The sequence below is a fragment of the Callithrix jacchus genome, chromosome 8 (genome assembly GCF_049354715.1).
Source record: "Callithrix jacchus isolate 240 chromosome 8, calJac240_pri, whole genome shotgun sequence".
NCBI classification, from domain to species: Eukaryota; Metazoa; Chordata; class Mammalia; order Primates; family Cebidae; genus Callithrix; species Callithrix jacchus.
This window is the reverse complement of record NC_133509.1, coordinates 99,643,882-99,670,905: the sequence shown is the minus strand read 5'-3', so window position 1 is coordinate 99,670,905 and position 27,024 is coordinate 99,643,882. Positions and strand designations below refer to the sequence as shown.

The window sequence follows — 27,024 nt, the reverse complement described above, 5'->3', positions numbered from 1 at the left end:
AATATCTAAACATAAAAAAATTTAGTGAAAATACACTACTATAATCTTTCAAGACCACTGTGGTACATTCAGTCTGTTGATTGCTATATGGTGCACGCCTGTATTTTAAATCATCTCTAGATTACTTATAACAGCTCCCAGTACAATATAACTGCAATTGAGATAAGAAAAATAGCTCAGAGCAGTCTTGAGTTATGTGAGGTATACAAAATTTATCAGGCCCAGGGAGATCAAGTATAGGACTTCAGTTATGCTCCCAACAACCATGTCCGGGGGCAGCTGTTTAAAGGCATTTCATTCCTCCCTCGCTGCATCATCCATTATATTCATGTTCCTAGAATTTGTGATACAAAGAATAAGGCGTATCTTATGTAATTTTAATGTAAAGTCTTGGTGAACAATTTAGAAACTGCCTCTTCTTTTCCTTTATTTATTTTTCTTTTAGTCAGCTTTTTGGGTAACTATTCTTGTCCTTTAAAAACCTACTTGTAACTGCTGCTAATTAGAGTGTACATTCAGGGCAACCTGAATCTATGCTCTTAGGCTGCAATCTTCAAGCATGGCCCCAATAAACTCGCTACTTACATTAACTTCGCCTCAGCTTCTTCCTTTTAGGTTGACATAATAACAAGGAAATAAGTCTGTACTTATTCAGTGCAGACACAATTTTTTTTTCCAAATATTTTCAATCTGTGTTTGGCTGAATCCACAGACGCAGAACCTAAGGATATGGAGGACCAACTGCACTGTTTTATCTAAGTGAGTTAATGAGTTTTGAATGACACAAAACCAACTGGGAAGAAAATTCACTTCCTTTATTCTAATATAAGCCATTTGAATCCATATGACTTAATAATATTCAAAGGCTAACGCATGAACGCATCTTCCCCTTAACATTCTGGCACTTAGCTGCCTAGGGATAAAAGCTCCCAGCCAGGAACTCCTTAATCAGAAGTCCCATCTTAAGCTCTCTTGCAGGAAAGCAGCCAAGCACTACACAAGAAAAATGGAGTTTTATTTCTGAGCTAAGACACCTGACAAAAACATGGAAATATTTTATACTGCACAGTGGAAAATGCTTAACATTTTCCCAATGTAGTGTCCTTCTCTTTGGAGTTCCTAATCATTTCTTCAGAATTAACAAGTGATTTTCCAATGCAGTTATCTGAAAAGTCAAGTTATGAATTCTGATGAATATCTGTGTATTACAGGTCAGCTGTTCATAATAATGAATAATTTTCTCTTAAGAACTGATATATTTTTCTATTTTTTTTTCTTTTTGTAACAGGTCCCATGGAGAATTAAGAACTGGTATAGTTTTTTAACAGCTTTATTGAGATATAATTCACATACCATTCCATTCATTCATTTAAAGAGCAGAAATCAATGACTTCTAGCATATTCATAGAGTTGTGTATCCATCACAATCACTTTTAGAACATTTCACTCCCCCAAAAAGTAACCCCACAGTTCTCAGTTATCAAATCCAACTTATCATTCTCCCCACGGCCAACCACGAATTTACTTTTTTTTTTTTCTTTTCTTTTTTTTGAGATGGAGTCTCACTCTGCTGCCCAGGCTGGAGTGCAGTGGTGAGATCTCAGCTTATTGCCACTGACACCTCCCAGGTTCAGGCAATTCTCCTGCCTCAGCCTCCTGAGTAGTTGGGATTACAGGAACCCACCACCAGGCCCGGCTAACTTTTTGCATTTTTAGTAAAGATGGGGTTTCACCATGTTGGCCAGGTTGGTCTTGAAGTCCTGACTTCAAGTGATCCACCCACCTTGGTCTCCCAAAGTACTGGGATTACAGGCTTGAGCCACCATGCCTGGCCCTCTAATTTACTTTCTTTCTACCTCTATAAATGTACCTGTTTGGCATTGCATATAAATGGAATCATACAAGCTGTGGTCCTTTGTGGCTGGCTTCTTTCACAAGCATAATGTTTTCTAAGCTCATCTATGCTGTAGCATGTACCATTACTCCATTTATATTTCACCAAATAATATTCCATTGTATAGATACATCACATTTTGTTTACCAGTTTATCAGTTGGTGAATATTTTTTGGCAATTATGAATAATGCTGCTATGAGTCACAGAAACCATTCCCCTTACTCAAGAAACAGGTTCTCCAGGAGCTAAGCTAAACTTGTTTGATATGTAAATTCTCAGGTATTCTCAGTATAGATCTATAGATTCACTTAGGGGGTGGGGTCCACCCAACTTCTTTTAATAAGTCCTCCAGGGGATTCTGATGGATGCAACGCTAATCCTCAAAATCAAAATGGAGTTACTTGTGTTTGAAAGTTCTGACAACGCCAGAGACAACTACGCAGAGAGGGTTCTCATGCATCAACGCTTGATAACAAAAACTATCCCAAATGACTCTGCAAAAACCACAACCCTGCACAAAGGTCATCAGAACCTTACACGAAAAATAATTCCACAAGGACATCTGTCCAGAAACTACCTGTCCACAATCTCAGACTGGTCATATTTGTCACTGATCCTTGTAGCTAATAATAGTTATCTTAAAAGAACTATATAATCCTCATTATTCCCTTAAAAATCTTTGTCTTATGGGCTGGGCATGGTAGTTCACGCCTGTAATCCCAGCACTTTGGGAAGCCAAGGTAGACAGATCACCTGAGGTCGGGAGTTCGAGACCAGCCTGACCAAAATGGAGAAACCCTATCTCTACTAAAAATACAAAATTAGGCAGGCGTGGTAACATATGCCTGTAATTCCAGCTACTCGGGAGGCTGAGGCAGGAGAATTGCTTGAACCTGGGAGGTGGAGGTTACAGTGAACTGAGATCGCACCACTGCACTCTCCAGTCTGGTAACAAAAGCAAAACTCCACCTCCAAAAAAAAAAAGAAAAAACCTTTGTCTTTCTTTAACTCCTTGAATATGCACATAGTTTACTGTGGCACAAATATTCCCACTGCAATACTCTATTCCCAAATACGTGTCATGTTCTTTTAGAGAGACTCTCTGTTAATTTAGGTTGAAAGTTTGATCAAGCAAGGTTTTTGTAGTGGCAATAGTCACTACATTTCAGCTCAGGGGTTGATGCATAAAGTTTTACCTCAAATAGTACTTTCTTCATTCATAATTAATTTAAAAACGGTAACATACTTTTCTTCTCAACTAGTAGAGGATAAACAAAAATAACAAACCTTTTTAAATGTTTAACAAAAATTCCTCTAAATAAATAACCTAACATTTGAATGTGCAGGAGACCAGAATATACCACCTCAAAACATGACTGCAGGAGACCAGAATATGTCTTTCCACGACAGGCCTCTTTGGCATAAGAATTATTTTGAGATGATTATTTTGAGAAACAGCAAACAAAAGAGAAGCTCTAAAAACAGAGCAGAAGTTACCCCATTTGTAAGGGAAAATTACATCTATAAAGGAAATCTCCCTTTGCCTCTCTTTCTGTACCAGGAAGAGAAGGATGACTCTAAGCCACTAGGAACTCTTAACCAATGGAGAAGGCACCTACCTAAACCTGCTTGACAAAGCTTACCCTTGATTTCTCTGCTTTTCCTGGTCACCTCCCCTTTCTTGGCCTCTCCAAACCCTTCTTTCTTTGTTTCAGCTGAACATGGTAGTTAAGCCTGAAGTCTATGCCACCTCTTTGAGATTTACCCATTTGTAATCGCCCAACGGGTTTTTCCTGCTTGCTGCAGACAAAACCAATTCACTGAGACCACAGCCTTGCAATAATGAAACAGTTTAACTGAATGCAGCTGGCCACACCATGCTGGAGACAGAATTATAACTCAAATCACTTTTTCCGAAGGCTTGGAGGTTTTTCAAGGATAGTTTGGTGGGCAGGGGGGTTAGGGAATGGGAATGCTGATTGGTTGGGATTAAATCATAGGGGTGTGGAAGGAAGACGGTCCTCCTGCACTGAGTCACAGTGGCCCCTGCCCTCTGGGTGGGGCCACAGGAGCCATCTGTGTGGAGTCGGCCAATCAGAAATGCAAAAGTCTGAAAAGACATCTCAATAGGCCAATCTTAGGTTCTGCAATTGGGATGTCATCTACAGGGGTAATTGGGAAAGTTCTAAATCTTGTGACCTCTGGAATAAATTGCTGGTTATCCTTTACACCTACATCTTGACAGAATTCAGGACCCTCTCACAATCCTAAAGGGAGATTTCCTTTGCCAAATTATGACCATAAGAGAAATCTGACAAGACTCCAACCAGTCAAGCAAGACTGCATTTCTATTTTTTTAATGTGAAATAAAAAAAGGCAAAATGACAATGTGACAATTATGTGAATTCTTAAAAACATGCACAAATCCAGTTGCTTATGAATGCATAAAAGGATTAAAAGTGAAATGTAAGAATGCACACACAACTCATGATAAGGGCTGGTTCTGGGAAGGGTGGGAGGCACACTGAACCGTGGACAGGGTTAAAGGAGGCTCTGGCTATATTTCTAATTGCTTTAAACAAAAAATCAGAAGCAAAAAAGAAAGATGTTAGCAACTGTTAATTCTCAGTTACAGAAGAATAGCTGTTACATTATCATATTTTTATTAACCATAAATTTCTTAGAAAAATAAAGGAAAAGGATTTCAAAGTGCTTAGTTTTGTGATGCCTCATCCCTTATACCTACATAGACAGGCAGGCCACATACGTAGAAGCTGTGTTCTCAAAGTTCACTGGTAACTCAGTTGAGTTTTTAGACCTTATTCATTCTCCCATCAATACATTGTATCTAACTGTTAGGTTCCAAGGTCAGCTGTCCCATTATTTAATGTATAACCTAGGAAATGTTAAGCCTAACAGTACCTCTCTTACCTTCTGTAGTCATGAGGCAACTGATCACTCAGGATATGGCTAAGAGAGAAGACAAGAGTTTACCCCTGCTTCTGACAGGGCACAGGCTAGATATTTCTTTCCTTTTTTTTTTTTTGAGATGGAGTCTCAAGCTGGAGTGCAGTGGCATGATCTCAGCTTACTGCAACTTCTGCCTCCCATATTGAAGCAATTCTCTGCCTCAGACCCCTGAGTAGCTGGGATTACAGGCGTCCACCAACACACCCAGCTAATTTTTGTATATTTAGTACAGATGGGGCTTCATCATCTTGGCCAGGCTGGTCTTGAACTCCTGACTTTGTGATCTACCTGCCACGGCCTCCAAAAGTGCTGGGATTACAGGCATCAGCCACCATGCCTGGCCCTTTTCCTTTCTTTTTCACTTTCTCTCTCCTCTCTCCCTCTGCATGTTTCTTTCTTTTCCTTTCTTTCTCTTTCTCTTTTTCTTATAATAGAGATGGGGCCTCACCATGTTGCACAGGCTGGTCTCAAACACCTGGCCTCAAACAGTCCTCCTGCCTCACCCTTTCAAAGTACTAAGATTACAGGCATGAGCCACTGTACCTAGCCCAGTCTAGGTTGTTTTTTTCTTTATTTTGAAACAGAGTTTTGCTTTTGTCACCCGGGCTGGAGTGCAATGACACAATCTCGGCTTACTGCAACCTCCACCTCCCGGGTTCAAGCCATTCTCCTGCCTCGGCCCCCCTAGGTGGGACTATGGGCATCCGCCACCAAGCCTGGCTAATTTTTGTATTTTTAGTAGAGATGGGGTTTCACCATGTTGGTCAGGCTGGTCTTGAACTTCTAACCTCAGGTGATCCACCCACCTTGGCCTCCCAAAATGTGGGGATTACAGGCATGAGCCACCGCACCCAGCCCCAGACTAGATGTTTCTATGTACAAAATGTCTTCAAGTGTCATGCTTTATACATATATACATACATACATATATACACATATATGCACACATATTATGTATATACAATATACATACATAATATACATACATGTATAAAATACACATATATCTTTAAGTATATAATATTAACTAATAAGTATGTATCAACTCATAAACTATACACATATATATGATATAAACTAATATAGTCATGCGCCACATAAGGACCTTTCAGTCAACAACATACTATGTATTCCACGGTAGTCCCGTAAGACTATGATGGAGCTGAAAATTGCCAATGGCCTAGTAACACAGCCTTCGTAATGTTGTAGCACAAAGCATTACTCATATTCCTGTGGTGACGCTGGTGTAAACAAACCTGCTGTACTGCTAGTGTTATAAAGTATAACACGGCTCTTGCTGCTGCCCTGAGGTGAACTAAAGCTGGCAGCCCCACATCATGTCGAAGGTCAGCCTGGCCACCCGGGCCCTCAGGAAGCCCGAGGTCGGCAGTGTGATCTGGACCATCATTCGGGCAGGCCAGGCCATGCCCGGGCCCCCACTAGGTCCAGTGTTGGGTCAGCAAGGTGTTTCCATCAACCGGTTTTGCAAGGAGTTCAATGAGAGGACAAAGGACATCAAGGAAGGCATTCCTCTGCCTACCAAGATTTTTGTGAAGCCTGACAGAACATTTGACATGAAGATTGGACAGCCCACTATTTCCTACTTCCTGAAGGCAGCAGCTGGGATTGAGAAGGGGGCCCAGCAGACAGGGAAAGAGGTGGCAGGCCTGGTGACCTTGAAGCATGTGTATGAGATTGCCCTTGTCAAAGCTCAGGATTAGGTATTCGTCCTGCAGGACGTACCCCTGTCCTCTGTTGTCCGCTCCATCATTGGGTCTGCCCATTCCATGGGCATTCGTGTGGTGAAGGACCTGGGTTCAGAAGAGCTTGCAGCTTTCCTGAAGGAACGAGCCATCTTCCTGGCTGCTCAGAAGGAGGCAGATTTGGCTGCCCAGGAAGAAGCTGCCAAGAAGTGACCCTTGCCCCCCAACTCCCATATTTCAAAGGAAGCAGCTGGGAAGGGGGCCAGTTGCAAAGGCTGTGCCCAAGGGGAGGAAGGGAGGTCACACAAATATGGTGATTGTTTTTGTGACTTTGAATGATATATTTTTGTACATCTGGCTTTATCAGGGCATCAGGCCTAAATAAACATCCTTTCTTGCCCCCCCCAAAAAAATAATAAAAATAAAAAAATAAAAGTATAACACACACAGGCCGGGCACAGTGGCTCACGCCTGTAATCCCAGCACTTTGGGAGGCCATTGTGTTCCAGTTGTCTGCAGTATTTACTACAGTAACATGCTGTACAGGTTTGTAGCCTAGGAGCAACAGGCTATACCATATAGCCTAGATGTGTTATGCCATCTACATTTCTGTTAAGTACAGTCTATGATGTTCACACAACAAGGAAATTTCCTGTTGACAATGTATTTCTACAGTCATTAAGTGATGCATAAGTATATGTCCATTAGTTTGTATTGTTCAATGATGGAGAGGTTGTGTTAGACTCCAGGGGACTGGAATCAAGTAACCGCACTAAAGTCCCCAAGACTTAGGTGCCACGGCAATAAATAAAGGAAGAACTAACCAAACGTCTGCATTCTCAACAGCTCTGTTTAAAAGATACCTCATGGAGTTTTTCATTTAATCAATAGAAATCCAATCAATAGGCCAGGCATGGTAGCTCTCACCTGTAATCTCAGCACTTTGGGAGATGGAAGCGGGTGGATCACCTGAGGTAGTTCCAGACCAGCCTGGCCAACATGGCGAAACCCTGTCTCAACTAAAATACAAAAATTAGCCGGGTGTGGTGGTGGGTGCCGGTAATCTCGGCTACTCGGGAGCCTGAGGCAGAAGAATCACTTGAACCTGGGAAGTGGAGGTTGCGGTGAGCGGAGATCGCACCACTGCACTCCAGCCTGGGCAACAAGACCAAAACTCTGTCTCAAAAAAAAAAAAATCCAATCAATAAAAGCAGAGAATTTCCATTCACCGGTAAGTGGTAAACAACAACTAATGCATGTGGTACTTTCTCTTTCACAGTTTCCATCTAAAGTCAATCTTATTAGGCACCAAATTTCATACCAGGTACATCACTTCTCTTCTTTCTGTATCTCCCCTGCTCTCCCAGGGACAGAGTGTTTCAGAAAGTAGATTTGCTGCCTAAGATTCATGTCATTGCTGAAGCTGTAGTAAAAGAATCATTAATATATGAATATAAGCCAATACTTAAAAAAAATTATCCTCAGAAAATACAAGTCACTTTATAGTCAAATGCTTATAAAGTACCTCTTGCTGTAGGAAGTTTTTCAGTTTCTTTATTTTGAATACAAAGTACCAGCTGGGGATAACAAAATAGTCCAAAACAATTTCAGTCAAGGTGTGGTTTGGGCTGCTTTGGCTAATGGTGATCAGTGAAACAAGATAAATTGAACACAAATTTCATAATTATTCCTGGGGATATAAACTCACGCTTTCATGTATAATCTGCCATTGTAAGGTCAGCCTCTTGTTTATTCACTTTTACTTTTGTAGAGATGGAGTCTCACCCTGTTGTCCAGGCTGGTCTACTCCTGGCCTCAAGCTATCCACCCACCTTGGCCTTCCAAAGTGCCAGGATTACAGGCATCAGACATCATGCCCAACCAGTAATCCAAAGTTTTAAAGATCACTTTAGCTGGGCGTGGTGGCTCATGCCTGTAATCCCAGTACCGTGGGAGCCCAAGACGGGAGGATAGCTTGAGCCCAGGAGTTTGGGACCAGCCTGGGCAACACAGTCAAAAGTTGTCTCTACAAAAAAATACAAGAAGTAGCCGAACATGGTAGCGCACACCAGTAGTTTCAGCTACTTGGGAGGCTGAGGTGGGAGGATCACTTGAGCCTGGGAAGTTCCTGCCACAAGCCATGATCTCTGCCACTGCACTCTAGCCTGGGCAACAGAGTGAGACCCTGTCTTAAAAAAAAGATCATTTAAAAATGAAGTAATAAAGTGGTTAAGCTGCAGTTACTACAAATATATACCAGCTGGACACACAGCAAAAAAAAAATTCTAGGCTCACATCTGTAATCCCAACACTCTGGGAGGCTAAGGCAAGCCTATGAAGTTAAGGCTTCAGTGAGCAGTGATTGCATCACCCACACTCCAGCCGGGGCGACAGAGTGAGACCCTGTCTTTAAAAAAAAAAAGTGTAATGTTATGCAAGTGGATACTTGTAACTTGGAATAAACTATTCAAGGGTAACACCTCATTCATATTCAAAAAGGATGTATCTCAAGAACTGAACATGTGGTGCGGAAAACCATATTGGCGGACTCAAAAAGTGGCTCCAGTGATGACAAAAATACTGAAGTCAAAGATGCATGTGAAGAGTTTGAAAAAAAACATTTTATAAATAAGAAGAGGAGGGAAACCAGCATTTCTAAATTAGTGTTACTTTATAAAGTAGGTGATTTTAAGTAGGTATGTAGACCCAAATTTAAATGTAAATTTTATAAGCAGGTATTTTTCACTTACATACCTAAAAGTACATGCATTTTCAACTTGACCAAAAACAACCTTTTGGACCTTTTTTTTTTGAGACAGAGTCCTGCTCTGTCACCCAGCCTGGAGTATAGTGGTGCAAACTCGGCTCACTGCAACCTCCGCTTCTGGAGTTCAAGCGACTCTCCTGCCTTTGCCTCCCAAGTAGCTGGGACTACAGGCGACTTCACCATGTCTGGCTAATTTTTTGTATTTTTAGTAGAGATGGGGTTTCACCATATTGGCCAGGCTGATCTCTTAACTCCTGACCTCGTGATCCACCCACCTCAGCCTTCCAAACTGCTGGGAATACAGGCATGAGCCACCGCACCTGGCCCTTTTGGACTTTTTAATGTGGAGATTTTGATATGCAGGATTACTTTATAGTTGGGCAATATGGTATATGCTGAATTTCAAAAAAATAAAATGCATGCACAAAGCTAGCCTACTGACCATTTAACCAAGTAGAGCTCTGGTTCCTTCTATCAGAGACATAAAAAACTGGGAAGTTTTATCATATTTAGCAATTTGTTCTACCTCCATTTACTAATATTTTGGATGCTATAAGCTGAAACAAGTCAACAGCAGAAGGTCAGCATTCTGTCCCAGAACCCCTCTGGTCCCGCCTTAGGATATGTGATGGCCCACTGCCCAAACCTGAAGCAAGCATATCACCTGCCTCTCAACACCCTGACAGAAGCCCACCTGCCCAACTCACCTCATTTCCTACCACATCCAACCTGCACCCTCCATTCCTAGTAAGCCATCTTACTGCCCCCAGTTAAGCCTGAGTCTTCCCTCACAACGGCTCCGCCTCCTAGAATGGTTGCCCCCAACTCTATTTTTTACAGCCCTGCCCAGTTCCACGTTCTCCATGAAGTCATCCTGACCACCTCAGCCCACAAAGATGGCTTTTCAACTCCCCAAAATCCTTGTGAGCAGTCACAATTTAGCACTCTGTGACTGCCTATAGCATATTCTTTCTATTTTTTTCTTTCCTGAGATGGAGTCTTGCTCTGTCACCCAGGCTGGAGTGCAACGGCACAATCTTGGCTCACTGCAACCTCCACCTCCCCAGTTCAAGAGATTCTCCTGCCTTAGTGTCCCGAGTAGCTGGGATTACAGGTATGCACCACCACGCCTGGCTAATTTTTGTATTTTTTTCATAGAGACAGAGTTTCACCATGTTGGCCAGGCTGGTCTCGAACTCCTGACCTCAGTTGATCTGCCCATCTTGGCTTCCCAAAGTACTGGGATTACAGGCATGAGCCACCACACCCGGCCAGCATATTCATTTTTATCTCTCTATGAGAAAAGAATTTTGAGGCCAGTGACCAAAGACTAGTAATTTTCTTACATTCCCCTCGGATTTCAAGTCACTTGACTGACAATGAACCATGCCAATGGTTCAATAACACCATGCCATTTCAAGTGGAGGATGCTTTTGCCTCTGTTCAAAGGCAAACTAAAAGCACATTATTATCTTTTGTAAACACCTGTTTTTGGCAAGGCTGCTATCTTTGAGACTGTCAGTATTAACCCACTGGCCTGAATCAGAGTGTTTGCACATGGGATGATTTCAGACGGCACAATAAGGAAGGCAGGTACCTACAATACAACCACATCCTGTTCTCTAGCGTGATGACAGGCTCTCCCTGCATCAAATGCATTAACATAACAGCTTAGCAAGGTAGAGACCTTCATAAAAATATCCAGAGCTGACCATTTCTCATTACCTCCTCTACTATCACTGTGAGCTAAACCACTGTCACCTCTCTCCCAGGATATTACAATAGCCTTCTAACTGGTGTCCCTGTATCCACCCTCACCTCCCTACCATCTACTCTTGACAGTAACCTAAATGAGCCTGCTAACATGCTAGTCAGATTGTGTCACTCCCCTGCTCAAAACCCTCTGATCATGGATCAGTCTAAGTCCTGGCAGGAAACAGATGGCACGAAGTGGGTGATTTGAGGAGAGTTTATACAGGAACTATTTACAAAGATGTGGGCAGGGGGTAGGGAAACCACAAGAGAAAATGCAGTATCTGGAACTGGTAAATCAGCGGTACCTGATCCCTTCCTAGCCCTGAAGGTGTGAAGAATGGAGGGCGACAAAGAGCTTTGCAGAGAAGGCATGAGACAGGAAATGTGACCTTAAGTCTAAAGAAACCCCAGCCCACACAAGCCTGCAGGAAGGAAGAGATATACCGGTCTCATTCTTCTCCTTCTCAGTCACCACCAGCAATACTTCCCATGGCCCGCAGCCATAAAGCAAGGAAACCTGTTAGTGCCGAGCCCCCGCTAGGGCATATCTACAGAGCAGACTATAAAAGGGCCAAGTGAATCCGGGGCAGTAAGTGGCAGCTATCCAGCCAAGTGGTTCCCCATCTCAATCAGGGTATTTTAAAGTACTTCCAAGGGCCATTGAGGCCCTACATGATAGACTCATCACCTGTTTACTGGTTTGCTAAGCCCTCTGCTCATCAGGCATTTGCTGGCCTCAGGTCCTTTGTGCTTGCTGCTTTCTCTGCCCAGAATATTCTTCCACCAGATCCATGCACAGCTTCCTCCTTCATTGACATCAGGTCTCAGATCAAATGCGTTATCATCAAATGCATCTTACCACCTTATGTGAAGACCTCTCCTGCTCCCACCCTACCCATTCCTGGCACACCCAATCCCCTTTATCCCAAGGTATTACTCTCCACAGCACTTCTAATTAACATTTTATATAAAGATAGCTGTAGATATTATCTCTTTTAATCGACTGCCTGACTGGCCTAGAAACAGTTTCATAAAGGCATCAACTTGGCCTCTTTTGTTCAGTGACTTATGTCAAGTGCCTAGAACAATGCCTGGCACGTAAAAGGCACTCAAATATTTGCTGAATGAATGAAAATCAATGAATGGAACAGAGGACTCATAGCTAAGGACTCCTCCCACTATTTATAGGTTTAGCTCCTATTACCAAATTATTGTTTAACAAATAAACTGAGTCTTCTGATAATCAGATAGGAAGCAGGTAACAAGCATTTATTTTGTGTGTGTGTTTTTTAATTTAAAAAGTTTTTGTGTTAAATAGACACACGGTCTTGATATGTTGCCCATGCCAGTACCAAAATCAATAGTCATTTTTTGTTTTGTTTTAAGATACAGGGTCTTACTCTGTTGCCCAGGCTAGAGTAGAGTGGCTCAGTCACGGCTCATCTGTGAACTCCTAGGCCCAAGCAATCCTCACACCTCAACTTCCTAAGTAGTTGGGACTACAGGTGCATGCCACCATGCTCAGCTATTTTTTTTTTTTGAGACAGTCTCATTCTGTCGTGCAGGCTGGAGTGCAGTGGTGTGATCTCAGCTCAGTGCAACCTCCGCCTCCCAGGTTCAAACAATTCTGCCTCAGTCTCCCGAGTAGCTGAGACTACAGGTGCATGCTGCCAAGCCTGGCTAATTTTTTGTATTTTTAGTAGAGACAGGGCTTCACTGTGTTAGCCAGGATGGTGTCAATCTTCTGACCTCATGATCCACCCACCTCGGCCTCCCAAAGTGCTGGGATTACAGGCTTGAGTCACTGCACCAGGCCCCCCTCTTTTTTTTTTTTTTTTTTTTTTTTGCAGAGACAGGGTCTCGCTATGTTGCCCAAGTTGGTCTCCGGGGCTCAAGCGATCTCCCGCCTCGATCTCCCAAAGTGCTGGGATTACAGGTGTCAGCCATCACTCCTGGCCCAAGCATTTGTTTTTACTGGCACAAAACTGAGCTTTCAATAAATGGAAACTTTAGTCAAAACGTAAAGAATAATAGTATACCCTCTGTTAACAACTCCTTCTAACAAGGTTATTTTTGGTGAATGTACCATCATTAACCTACCAATGTGGCAGGTCTCTAAGCCTTAATCTTCTCATCCATTAAATGTGTAAGGATTGAATGATACAATGTATGGAGAGCATTAAGCACTGTGCTGAGACTCAATAAATGCTCACTAAGATGATTATTAAAACAGTGAGGCAGCTATGGAAATGAGATACATTATCTTCCCACTACCTGGAACTGTTCATCCTAGACTCTTAAAATGTGTGCTGGAGGTTGGGCATGGTGGCTTATGCCTGTAATCCTAGCACTTTGGGAGGCCAAGGCGGGCAGATCATGAGGTCAAGAGATCAAGACCATCCTGGCCAACAGAGAGAAACCTGTCTCTACTAAAAATAAAAATTAAAAAATTAGCTGGGCATGGTGACGTGCGCCTGTAGTCCCAGCTACTCAAGAAGCTGATGTAGGAGAATCGCTTGAACCCAGGAGGCAGAGGTTGCAGTGAACCAAGATCACACCATTGCACTACTCCAGCCAACAAGAGTAGAATTCTGGGCCGGGCGCAGTGGCTCAAACCTGTAATCCCAGCACTTTGGGAGGCTGAGGTGGGTGGATCACGAGGTCAAGAGATCAAGACCATCCTGGTCAACATGGTGAAACCCCGTCTCTACTAAAAATGAAAAAAATTAGCTGGGCATGGTGGCACGTGCCTGTAATCCCAGCTACTCAGGAGGCTGAGGCAGGAGAATTGCCTGAACCCAGGAGGCAGAGGTTGCGGTGAGCTGAGATTGCACCATTGCACTCCAGCCTGGGTAACAAAAGTGAAACTCTGTCTCAAAAGAAAAAAAAAAAAAAAGTGAAATTCTGTCTCAACAAAAAAAAAAAAAAAAATGAGTGCAGTGGCTCACGCCTGCAATCCCAGCACTTTGGGAGGCCAAGGTGGGCATATCCCATGAGGTCAGGAGTTCAAGATCAGCCGGCCACATAGTGAAACCTGTCTCTACTAAAATACAAAAGTTAACTGGGCATGGTGGCTGCACACCTGTCATCCCAGCAACTCTGGAGGCTGAGGCCTGAGAATCACCTGAACCTGGGAGGCAAAGGTTGCAAGGTTGCAGTGAGCCGAGATTGCACTACTGCACTTCAGCCTAGGCCACAGAGTGCAAGACTCTGTCTTAAAAAAAAAAAAAAAGATGCTCTCTAATACCAATGTTCCACTATCCACTCCAGGTCCTGGCCTTGTCTTATACTTCTTCAGACAAAAACTTTTTTTTTTTTTTGAGACCAAGTCTCACTCTGCCACCCATGGTCTATGGTCAGATAATAAGTAAAAGACTTGACCTGAATCAACCTAACAATCCATCATTTAGGAATTCTGCAAAGATCCCATAGGTTTTTCATCAATGGGAGATTTCTCTACAATCTTTTGCAGTCAGCCTTCCCTAGGACACACTAGTAGGCAAACCAACCTGGAGAGCTAGCTAGATTCAAGAGGTGAGAATTTCCTTTGCTACCCTAAATTCCATGAAGTTTCAATCTCCAGTTAAAATATCTCTCTGCTACTTTGTGAATCACCATGTATCAAGCCCTTGTTTCTGTTATAAATTTATAATTAGATTTAGTCATAACTGTACAATATAACAATTATTGTTACTAATTTTGCCAGCATACAGGCCTCCAACTTCAAGTATGAAATACAAAGCAGATCTCTCCAAGGTGTATCCTGGAGACTGACCTCACTAAGAGATCTTATTTCAGAAGTAGCAGGATGTTCATTTATTAGTGTTAAGAATCATCCTAACCACCTCTCCTAGCAACAGATGGATAAACAGTTTCACATAACAACCTTGGGAACAATTCCAATTAGGGAAAGAGAAGCAAAACAAAACTACGGTTTTGAGCATATGAATATACACTTATTCCCCAAACACTTTTCAAAATGATAGGTTCGATCCTACTGCTAGGCCTTAGGGAATGATTAGTAGTGCAAAATCTATACTTTCTATTAGAGCACCTTCCAAACTCTGTTTTCCTGTCTGTTCCTAACCAGGTTCCTGGTCAGAGGCTGTTTTATTTCCTTGTACTTCCATCGTTTAATATTGTGTCTGACTACGTAGCTGGTGCTCAAATGGCTGAATGACTACCAAAATGCCCATCCACGAGGCAGGCCCCCAAACCTGGCACTGTAGGTCAAAAATTAAACATATCGTGAAATGGCATGATGCAGCCTGGTCCTTCTCTCCTCTCCGCCTCCAGAAGCTGCTAGCAGGTTGGGAAAAGTGCACTAAGCAACCCAGAACCTCCCGAAGTCCTGGCAGAACGGAGTGGGCTGTTGGACCTGCCCAGGCTGCCTCTGTCCTCCAGGAATAGAACACGATTCTCCTCATTCTCTAGGGCAGAGGGGACCCGGCTACTGCCCTCTCCTCCAAGCCCAACCTTGAAACGACCCTTCCCCAAGCTGGCCGCACAAATGCTCCACGACGAAGCCCAAGCCTGGGCGCCCGGAGCTTCCCAGATGGGAGGCGCCGCGGTGCGCTGTGGGAGTCGTAGTACCCCGGTGAGTTCCTTACCCGGGAGGCCCTGCTGATGGGACTCCCGCTCCCAGAAGACCCCGCGCGGGCGCCTCGCCCAGTCCTGCCACCTTACCTGTTCTATGGATGTGACTGTTTCTACCGAGTCGTCCTGCAACCGCTCTCGCGCGTGCTCCGGCCTCAGACTGTACAGCGGTTCTGACCAGAGAGGGGAGGAAGATGGAGGGCAATAGTAGGTGAAAGAACTCGGAGAAGCCATGATCAGGAGAGCAGCGGACGGTGTGTAGCACTCAGCTTCGTTAAGCAACAACGCGCATTGAAACTCGAGCGGGCTAAGGCGCTACGGCGAGTGGATAGAGGCAAAAAGATTTTGAACGCGAATCTCTCCTCCCACCTACTTGTCTTTGGAGTTACTGAGATACTGCCGCCCCCCGTTGGGCAGAGGCGCTGCTGCAAGAGCGCAGTGCCCTTAAGCGCAAGGGTGTCTATATCCGAATTTCATTTCAGAGAGATGGCGTGAGACGCCCTGGTTTGTTATACAAATTGTTAAAAAGAACTTTAACAGTCTGCTAATTCTCAATTGTAATGCAATCGTTTGCAGTTTCAGGTGCGCGAGAACCAATGAATGTAAGTTTGAAAGCATTTGTGACAGCTCTACTGATTGTAGAGCTATTACTAGTAATAGAATTATTGGCCAGGCTCGGTGGCTCACGCCTGTAAATACCAGCACTTTGGGAAGCCGAGGCGGATGGATCACCTGAGGTCAGGAGTTCGAGACCAGCCTGACCAACATGGGGAAACCCCGTCTTTACTAAAAATACACACACACACACACACACAAAATTACCCGGGCATGGTGGCAAGTGCCTGTAATCCCAGCTACTCGGGTGGCTGAAGCAGAATTATTGTACACCTTGGGGTACTTGGCAGCCTCCCAGGAGAAGGCAGCAGCTGCTCAAATGTGCAAGGCTGCTGTCTCAGTAACTCAGTGACAGAGGGAGGGAGCAATATAATTTTCTCCTACTTCTTGGAGGTTACAGCGCAGTAGCAAGAACTGAAATGCAGTAGCAGGACCAAGGATAAGTGAAACAAATAGTTCACAGATATTTATGGAACACCAGCTGTGTGTCAGGCATTGTGCTAGGTCTTAGGATTGCAAAAGTGTACAAAACAAAATCACTGCCCTTGGGAACCTTACATTCTAAGAAAATCGACAGAATTGAATGTATCCAATGCAATAAATATATGAAGACTTGTGATAAATGATATGAAGGAAAATAACAGGGTCTAAGAAAGCGACTAAAGAGGTAGGTAACTAACTGAATTGTGTGGTCAGACCAAGCCTCTCTGAGTAAGTGACCTTTCATTTGAGACCTGAAGGATGATAAGGAGTCATCCAGAAAAACAGTATGGGAAAGAACTAAGAAGGAAGAAACAGCAACTTTTAGAAGACATGTGCTGGGCATGGTGGCTCATGCCTGTAATCCCAGCACTTGGGGAGGCTGAGGCAGGAGGATCACTTGAAGAGTTAGAACATCCTGGGCAACATAGCAAGACCTTGTCTCTACTAAAAAAAAAAAAAAAAAAAAAAAAAAATAGCTGGGTGTGGTAGTGCATGTCTGTAGTTCCAGCTAATTGGCAGGCTCAGGTGGGAGGATCTCTTGAACCCAGGCATTCGAGGCTGCAGTGAGTTATAATTGTGCCACTGCATTCCAGCATGGGTGGCAGAGTGAGACCCTGTCTCAAAAAAAAAAAAAAAAAAAAAACCCATAGCATCAAGTGACCCTCCTGCCTCAGCCTCCTGAGTCTCTAGAACTACAGGTGTACACCACCATGCCCATCTACAATAAAAGTAGAGTAGATTTCTTCTTCACACTTGCCTCCATAACAACCAAGTTTAAAGTTGTGATTTTTAGGAAAACCCTGCTATCTTTGGACAAGCAAAAGAAGAGAATTTCTTTTAGGGCATGCATCAAAAGTACTACACCAAAAAGTATAATACCAGGAGATTAAACTGGGGAAGTTGTATGTAGGAGGTTATAGAAGCTATGATAATAACAGACATTCTGGGTACACATGGAGATAAGCTTGACTCCTGCTCATTCCATGTCACATGTCTAGGATCCAATAATCATAGGCCAGCGTGACATTCAACAACCAGCCATTCCCCTGTTATCTGGTAGTAAATAGAGGCACTCAGAAAAATTTCAAAGATGAGGCTGGGCTGGCCTAAAGACCTCAGGTGAATGAACACTACCACCATGTCCATTTTAATGGTACTGTTGCTGAATTAAGACCTATAGGCATCAGAATGTTACCAAATCTGGGAATAAGGGGACTGTATGGATTAGGACCATGGACATGGCTGCACAATGTGAAATTGTCTTATTATATTGCCCCCTGTATTGGCATCTTACTGTCTTTCCCTTAGTTCTATTTTGGAAAAAAATAATTGTCTGATAAGGTCAGGGTCATATCTAAGGATTCAGCCTTTGTCACAAAGAGTTTCTTACCGCTTCAATTCTGAAGATTGTGCTATTGAAAGAATAGTTGGGACAGTTCTGTAACAAATTGTGGCATCTGTCACAGATACACCTAAAGCAATTCCAAATTGTATTCTAGAAATAAAAATTCATTTCTGAAACTCAGTCTCCTCTGCAGTGGGATCCAAAAGATGTGAATAGGAACATGGGCAAGAGTCTCCTGCAAGATAATGTGTTCTCATTCAATACATGTTTTTGAGTATGGGGTAAGTGTTGGGCACTGATCTAAGTGCTAAGGAGACAGCAGTGAACAAGCCAGACACGGTCTCTGCCATTATGGGTCTCATGATTTACCAGGAAAAAAAAACACACACATTAAACAATAATTACAGAATTGACTATTTTATGGCAGTTGGGAGAAATGGGATGAGGCAGAAAGAAGCACAGAGGATTGTGAGCTTGCATGACAGGGGGACCCTAAAGTAGTGTGGAAAAACTCCCATGAGGAAGTGAGTTAACTAACCCAGGGTATGGGAACAGCCCAGACAGAGGAAACCCAGTAACAACCCCAAATCAAGTGAAACCAGTAATGAAGAATATGTGGAGGTTGTGCTCCATGTAAGCAATGAGAAGACTTGGATTAAATAGTCCACTAGTTGTCCCTCCTCTTCGTTTAATAAACACTCATTCAAGAAACAGAATGAACATAAATATTAATGGTACTATAGAGAATGATAAAGTTAGAAAGGAAAGTCTTAGTAATGACAATATCAACTCCAGTTTGGACTGCAGATGGTTTATGTTTATTTTACTCAAATGTCTGATACTCTTTTCTAAATTAAACTGTGATCATGTTTCTTTAAAAACAATATTGAAGGTTGACAGTGCTATTTTGTACTTTAAAGACCAAGAAAAAGAAAAAAACGTATTGGTCTAAATGAACCACTAGAGGTCGCTTCGGAGTTGAAAGTGGACTTACCGAGTAAGCTTTAAAACTGCTCTCACTGCATTACTCATACAAGCCGTATGTCGGAATGAATTGTTTCCTTTAATATCTTGTGAAATGAAACTGTGTAATAATACATATTGGAACATTTGGAAAATGGAAATAACTCACCTATTATCCTGCTAGGTAATTAACTTCCTCCCCAAATTTACTGCCCACCATCATCTGTGCCCTCCTACTCTGCGGTCCCGTCCCTCCTGTTCCCCTAGATGGAATGACTGCCTCATGTCCTACCTAGTGCCAGGTCATCTCTCTCCCCTCATGCACCCCCCGCCCCGCCAAAGACATGACTATCACGATTTCTCTTTCCTAAAACTCCAAATTTTTCTTCTACTTGATCTTGCAGATCTCCTTCTTGGCGGCGCGGGGCGGGGCGGGGCGGCGGTATTTCTAACCCTCTTAATTCCACTCCTACTGTTTCCTCCCCATGACTCATTAGCAGAGACCCTTGAAAGAGTTGCTGCTATAATGTCTCCGGGTCCTCTCTTCCAACTCTCTCAAGCCCATTCTAATCTAGCTTTCCAATCAGTTCTTGTCGACTCTCCATTAAACTCCCTGACACCAAATCCAAGGGCCAGGTCTCAGTCCCGATCTCGTCTTCCTTCTTGACTTCCCAGTAATATTTGCACAGTTGATCATTTCCTTCTTGAAACACATTGTTCTTGTGGTGCCTCGCACTGGTTTTCCTCCTTCCTTGTCTTGCTGTTTCTTCTTTTGTCAGATACCTTAGCTCGGTGTGCCCCAGGATTCGGTCCTCAGACCTCTCATCTGTCTGCCCTCACTTGCCTGTGAGCTCAGGCAGTCTCAGTGTTTTAAATAACGCCTGTAGGTTGAAAACTCCCTAATTTGTATCTCCAACCTGGAACTCTCTTGAACTCCAGAGTTCATGTCTAATGTCAATTTGCACTTCCACTTAGATCTCCAATAGGCATCTCAAACTTAACATATCCACAACAGAGCTGCTGGTGTTCCCTTCCAAACCTATGCACTCTCCCCCATCTCCGTTATGATAACTCCATCCTTCCAGTTACTCCAGATGCCTTGGAATCATTCTTGCTGTCTCGCTTTTTCTCACTCCTTATAAGTTCTGTTCTAAATATATCCAGCATCTGATCACTGCTTACCAATCCCACTGCCAGTGTCCTGGTCCAAGCCACCACCATCCGTTACTTGGATTCTTACACTAATCTCTTAACTGTTCTGTGTTCGCTCTTGTCCCCCTGTACCCTAATACAAACCTGCTATAGACCGTTTAGGTCCCCCCAATATTCATATGTTGAAACCTAATCCCCAATGTGAAGGTATTTGAAGGTGGAGCCTTTGGTAGCTGTTTGGGTCATAAGGGCAGAGCTGTGATGAATGAGATTCATGTCCTTATAAAAGAGACCCCAGAGAGCTCCCTCACTCCCTCTGCCATATAAGGACACATAGAGAAGGCATCACCTATGAACCAGGAAGCAGGCCCTCACCAGATACCAAATCTGCAGGGCCTTGATGTTGGACTTTATTTCTGTTGTTTACAAGGCACCCAGTGTATGGGATTCTGTTCTAGCAGCCTCAAAGGGTCTAAGACAAAATACAAAAGCCAGTCTGAACTTTTTAAAATGTAAGCAAAGCCACCTTTTCACTCAAAGCCCTCTTCTCATCTCATTCGAAGTCAAGGTGGCCTAGAGGATCCCAGTCACCTCTCTGGCCCCTTCTCTTTGCACTCTCTACCTTACTCACTGCCTCAGCACTGGCCTCCCTGCTGTTCGGTGTATTCCTGGCCTGCTGCAGCCTTGGAGCATTGATGCTTGTGCTGCCTCTCCCTGCAGTGCTCTACCCCAGACATAGACATGACCTGCCTTTGCTTCTTAGAGTTTTTACTCAAATTCTTTTCTTCTTTTTCTTTTTTTATGATTCTTTTTTCTAAACATTTTTGTAGTGATGGGTCTTCCTGTATTCCCTGGGCTGGTCTCTAACTGCTGGACTCAAGCAATCCTCCCATATCGCCCTCCCAAAGTGCTGGGATTACAGTCGTGAGCCACCACACCTGGCCCAGATTCTTTCGTCTAACCCAAATTCCCTTTTCTTGAGGTCCTTCCTGGCCTTCCCGTGTAAAATGGAAGTGCCACCCACTTTGGTAATAGCTTAATCCCACTCCCTGCTTTATTTTTCTCCATGACACTCATCACCAGATCAAAGCTTTATATTTTGTGTATTTGTTTACTACCTGTCTTACACCAAAATACAAGCTCTACAAGACAGGGGTCTTTTTTTTTTTCTTGGTCTCTTTTATTCATTGCTGTACTCCCTGACATAATAGATATTAAATAAGTGAAATGACTTGAATGATTTCCAGTCGTTGTAATGAACATTTGAGTGCTTGTTTGTGTAACATAATTGTAGATGATAATGACAATGAACATAATACTAGCCTTACCCTTCAAGAGCTCACTATCTAATAAATACAGGGCCGGGCATGGTGGCTCATGCCTGTAATCCCAGCACCTTGGGAGGCCGAAGCGGGCAGATCATGAGGTCAAAAGATCGAGGCCAGCCTGGCCAACATGGTGAAATCCCATCTCTACTAAAATACAAAAATTAGCCAGGTGTGGTGGCGGGCACCTGTAGTCCCAGCTACTCAGGAGGCTGAGGCAGGAGAATCATTTGAACCCGGGAGGCAGAGGTTGCAGTGAGCCGAGATCACACCACTGCACTCCAGCCTGGGCAACAGAGCAAGACTTTGTCTCAAAAAAATAAATAAATTTTAAAAGTAAATAAATAAATAAAAAGACCATATAAATATAAATGAGTATAAAATAAATGTATAAGTATAAATAAATCTATTAAGTAGATAAGATTTAAAATTAAAATTATATGTAAATGATAAAAACATAAAATGAGACATAATACATACCCAAAATACATTCCCCAAGAAGGTTCTCTTACAGTGGGAATGTAGCTGAAGGAGTAATTCTAATCTATTTAATGAAGATGGCCTTTTAATGTATAATATTTGTGTTTAGTAACATTTGTAACAGAGTAGTCTGAACTAATCATTTTTAATAATTATATTGAAATTTATAAATTGTGAAATACGTTTAAAAAATGTTTTGTATCACCACCATGGCATGTGAGTACCTATGCAGCAATCCTGCAGGATGTGCACATGTACCCAGGAGCTTAAAGTACAATAAAAAAAAATTAATAAATAAAAGTAAATAAAATATTTATGAAAAGAAAAAAAATTGTATCACATGAAAGGAAATATAAAATGCTTCCAATCATCAAAGCCAAAAAGAATAGCTTTCTAAATGCAGTACAATTATTTTCTGGCACAAAGAACAATTGTGAGCTTCTCAGAAATCAATAAATCATCACTACTACATGCCTGCATTATTTTCTTGTGTATTGATATGAAATAAATTACATTATATATTATTAATCATTACACATATTCTATTACTGAAAACCTGTTCAAAAGTATCGACTGTCAGTCCTATTTTGGATTTATCATGGTGAATACTTTACCAGCAGATAAAAAATGGAAGCCAACTAAACAACATTGTTCACTTTGAAAACTCTAAGAAATGATTTTTTAAACTGTTGAGATGCAATGCCAGAAGTGTACATGAAAGGGCCTACCAGTGACTCTTAAGCCTGGCTGTGCACTAACATTACTGGTGGAGCCTTTGAAAATCCAGATTCTCCCAGGCACCAGCAAACCCAAGTAAATCAGGATCTGTCAGGCTGGGGCCCAGGCACATGCATTTTGTCAAAATTCCACAAGTGATGCTGCCTCACAGCTAGGGTTGGAGTCACCTTGAAGCTTCTTTATATGTGGTACAAACATGAGCTGTCCATCAAAGACTGGCTCCCCTTCCACAGGGAGAGTTGCAGCTGGGAAGTGACTGCTTAGCAGTCCCCTTTGCACTTAGGCAGAGCCATGTGAATGGGTGTTGGCCAATAAAAAGTGGAAGACATGCTATCCACCGTATCTAGACCTGACCTTCTAAAACCTTTCATGTGAGCCTCGATTTCCTCTCTTCTTCTCTCTGCCAGCTGAAAGTCAATGCCTGGGGTAGCCCTCCATAATCCAAAGAACGTCATGCCACAGGCTCTAGAAGTTAAAAACCTCAATTAACAAAGAGGTCTCTTTCAGTGTTTCACTCCAATGGACAAATGGTATCCCTTTGTAGATTCAAAATTATTTTCCGGACAGATTTTGTGATGTCTTTCCAGTGTATATTATTACCACTCCTTTCAAATAATGTTTTTGAAGTCTGCTAATTTAGAACTACAGGGTCAACTCTCCCCTCTCCTGTTGACAGAGCCCTCTTCCCCTGCTGTCTACAAGGCAATCTTAGGGGAGGGCCTGTAAATCCTGATGTATGCGAGACCTGGGGTATGGGGTCTCCTTGCCTTTGGCTGACCCGAACACTCTCTGATCCTTCCTGCAAGGCACATCTTAGACAGAACAACGCTTGCTTTTAAAAGGAGTCCTACAATGCAAGTCCCTTGTTGAAAATAGCAGAGTTTCTGCCACCCTGGGTGCCTAAATGACTATGGAACAAAGCTACCCTTACTCCCTACTCCTTGCTGCTCATTAGACTTTACATGAGAAGGAAATAAATCTTTATAGCGTGAACCCCTGAGATTTAGGGATTCATCTGTTACAGCAATGAGCATTACCTTAACTAACACATGCAATGACTTTTTCCTACATAGATTCCTAACTGCAGTTATCTTGTCCCCCAAAACATAACTTTGGCAATAGAAATTTGATAGGACATATGGCACATAGTTGGGGGTTGCTAGTCATGTCTCTCAATTCTAGTTTCATAAAGGGAAGGATCACTAATTTGAGGCTTTCCCAGATCATTTATCAGGAAGCCTCCCAAAAGACACAACTTTCATTTCCCACTCTAGGGGAATGAGATAATTCTTTTTTTTTTTTTTTTTTTTTTCATAAAAAAGGTTATTTCTCTCCGGGTGCAGTAGCTCATGCCTGTAATCCCAGCACTTTGGGAGGCCGAGGCGGGTGGATCACGAGATCAAGAGCTCGAGACCATCCTGGTCAAATGGTGAAACCCCATCTCTGCTAAAAAAATACAAAAAATTAGCTGGGCATGGTGGTGCGTGCCTGTAATCCCAGCTACTCTGGAGGCTGAGGCAGGAGAATTGCCTGAACCCAGGAGGCGGAGGTTGCGGTGAGCCGAGATCGCACCATTGCACTCTAGCCTGGGTAACAAGAGTGAAACTCCGTCTCAAAAAAAAAAAAAGGTTATTTCTCAAAAAAGGGGGAAGAATCCAAAGTATTAAAATAATCCTCTAATTTTTGTTTTGAAGGAAACAGATAGGATGACAAATAATTCATACAAAAATCTGAAGCATCATTGCCATAGATATTCCTCCGGCTCAGTAGGAAACATCCTGAAACTCACACCTCCTGTCTGCAGCTCACGTTCCAGCTGCATCACAGGGAACACAGCATCTCCTGGATGTGGGAAGCTGCAAGCATCTGGAATGCTTATTTATTTACCCTACAAGAATGAGATAATTCTTAAAAGCTATCCTTGCGCAGAAAATCTGATCTGATGAGGCTCCTAATTTGGTCCTTGCTATGGGCTAAATTGCGTCTCCCTCCGCAGTCCCCCAAATTCATATGTTGAAATCCTAACCCTTAGTATCTCAGAATGTGGCTATATATTTGGAGAAAAGGCCTTTAAAGGGGTAATTAAGATAAAACGTGGTCACATTGGACCCTAATCCAATTTCACTGACATCCTTATAAGAAGACATTAGGACCCTGATAGGCACAGGTAGAAGATCATGTGAACATGAAGACAGCCATCTACAGCCAAGGAAATATCTCATGAGAAATCAACCCTGCTGACACCCTGATCTCGGACATCTGACCACCACAATTGTGAGAAATAAATTCCTATTGTTGGCTGAGCTCAGTGGCTCATGCCTGTAATCCCAGCATTTTGGGAGGCCGAGACGAGTAGATCATCTAAGGTCAGGAGTTTGAGACCAGCCTGGCCAGCATGGCAAAACCCTATCTCTACTAAAAATACAAAAATTAGCTGGGCATGATGGCACGTGCCTGTAATTCCAGCTACTAGAGGGGGCTGAGGCAGGAGGATCTCTTGAATCTGCAAGGAGGAGGTTGCAGTGAGCTGAGATCCTGCTACTGCACTCCAGCCTGGGAAACAGAGCGAGGCACAATCTCAAAAAAAAAAAAAATCCTGTTGTTTAAGCCACCCAGTCTACAGTACTTTGTTATGGCATCCCTAGCAAACTGATGCAGTCGTGAAGGTGGTGGCCAGGACACTGAGGACAACCTGAAATGGTACTGTGGGTCATTTTGTGTCAACATCAATTACCATCAGAATTGTTTCCTGTAGTTCCCAGCCCCTAAATGCACATGTCTCTGATAATTTGCCCTCTCCCCTCTTTCCCTGTCATTTGAGTATCTTTCCTCCATTCTCTATTTAGTATGGGGAAAACAAAGAAAAAGCATGTGAATGGACGACAGTACCGAGACCATAATAGGGGGATGTGTCCTGTTTATTTCAATCACAAGGTAAGAAGGAAATCCTTCTGCACTGTGGGCACATCACTAACAGTCCCCCAGAGTAGGAAACACAGGGTGAGTCTAGAAGAGGCGGGGGGGTTTTGCTAACAGGGCCCCCCATGGTCCAGCCTTGTTGAGTCTTGGTGATGGGCTGCCTATTGGTGCAAATCTCCAGCTGTTCAGCTGTTGCTATGGCAGATCCCACAGTGGTGCCTTTGGGTGCATGCTCAGTGTGGCTGGGGTGGGGGTGGGGGTGAAAGGGGGCAGGCACTTGTCTCCCTGGTAAAGGAATCAGTATCACATAATTGAGAGACTGATTCTAGGAGGATTCTTGTGGGAAAGACATTCAGCAACCATTCCTCAGCTGTCTCCCTGTTCTACTGAAATTTGTCCCAGTCCAAGTTGACCACAAATGGAGAGGATGCCAAAATGTTCCACTGAGTGACTGAGGTAAGGGGACGGAATTTAGGTATTTCATTTACAAAGACCTGGTTAAAGCGAACTTTGTTGTCTCCACTGGTCTATATGTTCTTTTGCTAACATTGTCCTAAAATCTTAGGTCCTCCATCTCAGAAAATACACACACAGATACATAGACACACACACATAGACACACAGAGAGATCTGTATGATGGCTCTGAAAGTGACTGAGCCTAGATGAGGATGAGGATGGATATTTGAAGCTTGGGTTTCTAAACCATTCTCCATCTCTTTTTTTTGAGACACAGTCTCGCTCTGTCGTCCGGGCTGCAGTGCAGTGGCAGGATCTGGGCTCACTGCAACCTCCACCTCCTGGGTTCAAGTGACTCTCCTGCCTTAGCCTCCCAAGTAGCTGGGATTACAGGCATGTGCCACCATGCCTGACTAATTTTTGTATTTCTAGTAGAGATGGGGTTTCACCACGTTGGCCAAGCTGGTCTCAAACTCCTGACTTCAGGGTGATCCATCCACCTTGAACTTCCAAAGTGCTGGGATTACAGGTGTGAGCCACTGTGCCTGGCCTTTAAAAATTTTTTTCTAAAGCATGTAAGCTGCTGAATTTGAAGTCAGTCAAGTATGACTACATACACTCAATTTTTCATGAGTATGAACATTTATGTCTCTGGATCCATTCAGCAAACTTCATTCCCTTTCATTGCCTAGGGAAAGCCATTTCTTTCAAAGTGAAGTGAGGAATCCACGTCAGCTTGCATTTTCTTTCCCGTTTCCTCAGACAGAAGCAAGCAGAGAGCCACTAAAGGTCCCAGTGAGGAGGCCTGCAGAGAGCTATTTATCATTACAGTGCCGATCAATGGGAAGGCAGCTGCGGTTC

The 27,024-nt window shown here is 43.1% G+C and overlaps 1 protein-coding gene and 1 pseudogene across 2 annotated transcripts in view; one reads left to right on the top strand and one right to left on the bottom strand.

Annotated features, from left to right (window-relative positions):
* Nucleotides 1–16,005, bottom strand: part of FNTB (farnesyltransferase, CAAX box, subunit beta) — a 77,344-nt gene extending 61,339 nt beyond the window's left edge. The window contains exon 1 of the mRNA XM_035260732.2: nucleotides 15,777–16,005. Within this exon, the coding sequence (XP_035116623.1) occupies nucleotides 15,777–15,920 (144 nt within the window). The 5' untranslated portion in view covers nucleotides 15,921–16,005. The remainder of the gene's footprint in view (nucleotides 1–15,776) is intronic.
* On the top strand, nucleotides 6,155–7,003 carry LOC100388727 (large ribosomal subunit protein uL11m pseudogene; annotated as a pseudogene). The gene has a single exon (XR_008474435.2). The product of XR_008474435.2 is annotated as a large ribosomal subunit protein uL11m pseudogene (transcript).
* Nucleotides 16,006–27,024: the final 11,019 nt, after the last annotated feature.